The sequence below is a fragment of the Mesocricetus auratus genome, unplaced genomic scaffold (assembly GCF_017639785.1).
Source record: "Mesocricetus auratus isolate SY011 unplaced genomic scaffold, BCM_Maur_2.0 Super-Scaffold_100003, whole genome shotgun sequence".
Taxonomy (NCBI): Eukaryota; Metazoa; Chordata; class Mammalia; order Rodentia; family Cricetidae; genus Mesocricetus; species Mesocricetus auratus.
In genome coordinates this window covers 13,613,377-13,617,533 of record NW_024429188.1, presented here as the reverse complement: position 1 = coordinate 13,617,533, position 4,157 = coordinate 13,613,377, and the positions used below count along the sequence as shown (strand labels likewise).

Below are 4,157 nucleotides of genomic sequence, written 5' to 3'. Positions count from 1 at the left end.
CGGTTATAGACTACCTACTTCAAATAGTGTACCCCCAAAGCTTCCAGATCACATCTACAGCTGATGATCCAGAACTTAGGTATCTATCCCTCCCCTGAAGCCTATACTTGACTCTTCTCAAGGGTTTCTGTCCTTTCTCCTTGTCAAAAAGCTCACTGATTTTGTTTTGCTTTGACTTTAGATACTGAGTAGACGTACTCGAGGCTCTGAGAAAAACTCCCCCATTTTCCCACTTGCATGGAGCCATGCTCTCTAATGTCAGTGCCATTGCTTCATACTTGTGAATGCCAGTCTGTCTTCAAAGATAGATTATGAAAAACAAAAGAAAAGAAAACAGAGCAAAAGCACAGTATGTGTTCCAGCATTTGGAGAACTGAGGCAGAATGACCATGTTTTGGGGTTTACCCTGAATTACATCATGTACTAGGGTACCTTGGGATATAAAGCAAGTTCAAGGTCAGTGTGGGCTATATAGAAAGTTCAAGACTAGACTGGGCTACTTAGCAAGTCATTATCTTTTTATTTTTTTATTTTCTGCATTGGAGATTGAACTCAGGGCCTCATATGTGCTAGTGAGTTACAACTGTAGCACACAGGCTCTATCTTGAAGAAACAAAAACAACACAGAACAGGATAAATAAGTCATATTCTAACTCCACAGCTGAGTTTTACTGAACAAAAGTATCCAATGAGAACAGAACCACAAAAGAGATAGATGAAGAATAGGGGAAAATGTTTTTCTGGGTTTGCTCATTACTTCCATTGTGTTATTTTATTTGATGCTTTTAAAGGTGACCTAGTGGCATTTTTATGGTTTACTGGTATAATTATATCATCTTATTTTCTATCTACTTTTATTGTACAACAGAAAATAATTCTAAACTATCACCTTTCACTCATAACATGGATGATGTGACCAGAGTACCAAATCTGGATTTCTGAGGATTGGGCAGTAGGCAGGGGTTCTGACACCTCACAGAGTGGAGCTTCCAGCTTCCAGCCCTTCTATTGGTCAGGTTCTGATGGTATGAGTCACAAAGGTGGTTGCTAGGTGCCAGGTGAAGAAAAGACTCACCTGCGACCATCTACTCTGTGTTGTGGAGGAGTGAAGTCAGGATTTCAATGGCAGGATACCAGCTCTGGTCACCATGGACTCCACTGGATGAGAACTTGAGATGGTTGCGGCGCACAACACCTACCTTTTGCTCCAAACACCCTTTTAGAGTCTCTCATTTCCTCTCACAGAGCCCTTCTGAACTTGAAGTACAAAGGTGTTTTCAGGAAGTCGCTGTAATCTTAGATAGCCCACCAGTGGAAAATGGAGAGAGTCTGGAATCACCTGGCCAAGCATCACAGCAAGAGACCAGTGACAAGAAGAATGGATTGCTTAGGAAGCCCGAGCCCATCCGCCTCATTGGAGTGGATGCTGTCTTTGGAAGGGTTATTACAGTCCAGCCACCCAAGTGGACTGGAACCTTCAGAGTTTCAGACACATCAGCCTTCTGCAAAATTATCAGCAAGGAGCAACAGTGGCCCACTGGACTCAAGGATCCTCAGATTGAGATGATAGTGGCTATGTGCAAACAGATGCTACGTTCGATCCTCCTCCTATATGCAATATACAAAAAGTGCACCTTTGCCCTGCAACACTCCCAGTAAAGGGTCCCAACCTGACTCCTGTACTTCACTCCACACTCCAGGGTCTGTACCCAGAGCTTACACAGACATGTCCATGTAAATTGATCTGTAATATCATGCCTGATATTTTGTACATCCTTCAAGCTGTGACAACCCAGAATTTCCTCCCCTACTTTCTCTTTAGAATCAGTCAACGAATCTGAGCAAGGAAGAGCATTCCTGCTGAACAGACATTTAAGAGTTAAACTACCATCGGCTTGGTCATGCAGTAAAGAACTCTTAAACAAACCACACAAACCAGCCAATCTAGTGGGAACACACTTAAGTTCCAAAGCTAATGAAGAGCTGGAGACAGAAAGGAAACGTTTAAAGAAGACATGCATGGGTTTTCTGTATACCAGAAGATGAAGGGATCAAAAATCAAAATCTTTGTGTGGGTTAAGGACTAGTTTGAGATCAGCCTTCTATCATCAAACAGATGATAACAACAAACCCTAACTGTACAACCCTAATACCAATGTGGGTAAAAGTATTAACAATATTAATCTTTACAGCTTGACTAGGAAGAAATTGGTAGCAGCTTTGAAACTGAACTTTTTTGTTGAAGACAGGAGAGTCCCTGTTTTTAGCTCCTGGTGTACTATTTCCAATAAACTACACTTGTTTCATTTAAAATGAGTTTTAAATTTCTCATTTCAAACTGTAATTAAGTCCTAAAATATAATTATTATACAATTAATCAAAAAACATAATGGTGACTTCACCCTATTGTAACTGGGTTCTGTTAAAATAGTGAGTTTAAAAATTATCCTACAAAAGTTGCATGTTCTCTAATTGGTGGCTTCTGGTTCCATATATTCAAATGGGAATACATAGCCTGCAGTAACTACAGAAACTAGGAAAGGAAAATGGGACCATTGCTAGGATAGGGGAATTGAGGAGCAATGGAGTGGGGAATAGCATGGTACAAGTGATTTGACCAGGGAAGTGGGAAAAAGGGGGGTTCCTTAGGGAAAGGGAGGGACGTAAATACAGAAGAAGTTGGGAAGAAGGCAAAGAGGAATGATAGACTACAGTGATTTGATAAGGGAAATGGGGAGGGGCACTGTATGGAGAGTGAGGGAGGTGTACAGAAGAAAAGGAGAAAGGTAAAGGGAATTAATAGGATATAGTGATCATGTAGGGGGCACATTCCTTAGGGAAGAGGGATGGAGGTAAATATACGAAGAGTGGAGGAGGTAACATACACGATATGGGTGGCTGAGAAAGCCACAAGAAATCATGCTATTAACCATTTGCCTAAAAAGACTATAACACACATAATTAAGTATATAAATATAATACATAGTTTTTTTATTTTTACATTTTAAATTTAAATTAGAAACAAGTTTGCTTCACATGTCAATTCCAGGTCCCTCTCCATTTCCCCCGCCTCCTCCCGTGCCCTCCCCCCCCAACTCCCCCAACATCCCCTGATTTCCCCACGGAGGGTGAGTCCCTCCATGGGGGTGTCCATAGTCTGTCATTTCATCCAGGGCTGGCCTAGACCCTCCCCCAACAGTTCAGGGTGAGAGTGCATCTCTCATTGTTGGATGGGAGTCCAAAGTCCATTTTTATACCCGGGATAAATACTGATCTATTACCCAAGGCTCAATAGATTACCTAGGCCTCCTCACTGACACCCCCATTCAGGGAGTCTTCATCAGTCCCATGCTGGATTCCCAGGCATCAGCCTGGGATTCAAGAGCTTACCCTTGTCAGGTCAGCTGTTTTTTTGGGGTTAAAACAGCCCAGACTTAAACCTTTTGGTCATCAGTCCTCCATCAGTGTTACTGGCTTTCTTGAGTTCAGCTCAGTGCTTAGCCATGGGAGTGTGCCTCTTCTTCCATCAGCCACGGAATGAAGGTTCCCTTTCCCAGACTCTTTAGCCATGGGATTGTAGGATGGCACTCCACAGATCTATGTCTAAATTCCATATATGGGAAAGTACATGCCATGTTTCTCTTTATGTGACTGGGTTACTTCGCTCAGGATGGTTTCTTCTAGTGCCACCCATTTGCCTGCAAATGTCATGATTCCATTGTTTTTTCTGCTGAATAGCACTCCATTGTGTAAATGTACCACATATGCCTAAGAGTGAAGATGCTGGGTCTTGTGGTAGGTTTATTCCCATTTTTCTAAGGAATCTCCATACTGCTTTCCAAAGTGGCTGAACAAGTTAGCATTCCCACCAGCTATTGAGGAGTGTTCACCTTTCACCACATCCTCTCCAGCATAAATTGTCCTTGGTGTTTTTTATTTTAGCCATTCTGACAGGAGTGAGATGATATCTCAGAGTTGTTTTGATTTGCATTTCACGGATGGCTAAGGATGTTGAGCAATTTCTCAAGTGCCTGTCAGCCATTTTAGACTCCTCTATTGAAAATTCTCTATGTACTTCTGCAGCCCACTTTTTTTTAAGAGAACAACTCATGAGTAGGATATCACAATTCTTTTTTTTTTGCTTCTATTTTTTTTAT

At 41.8% G+C, this 4,157-nt stretch overlaps 1 protein-coding gene across 1 annotated transcript; it reads left to right on the top strand.

The window, feature by feature from the left end:
• The first annotated feature begins 1,070 nt into the window (after positions 1-1,070).
• On the top strand, positions 1,071-2,281 carry LOC101839385 (FANCD2 opposite strand protein-like). The gene has a single exon (XM_005074177.2). It carries the CDS (start codon positions 1,123-1,125, stop codon positions 1,657-1,659), a length of 537 nt encoding a protein of 178 aa, XP_005074234.1. The 5' UTR covers positions 1,071-1,122; the 3' UTR covers positions 1,660-2,281.
• Positions 2,282-4,157: the final 1,876 nt, after the last annotated feature.

What these genes read in the sequence shown, in the direction of transcription:
- LOC101839385 (XM_005074177.2), top strand. Translation starts at nt 1,123, where the DNA reads ATGGCAGGATACCAGCTCTGGTCACCATGGACTCCACTGGATGAGAAC.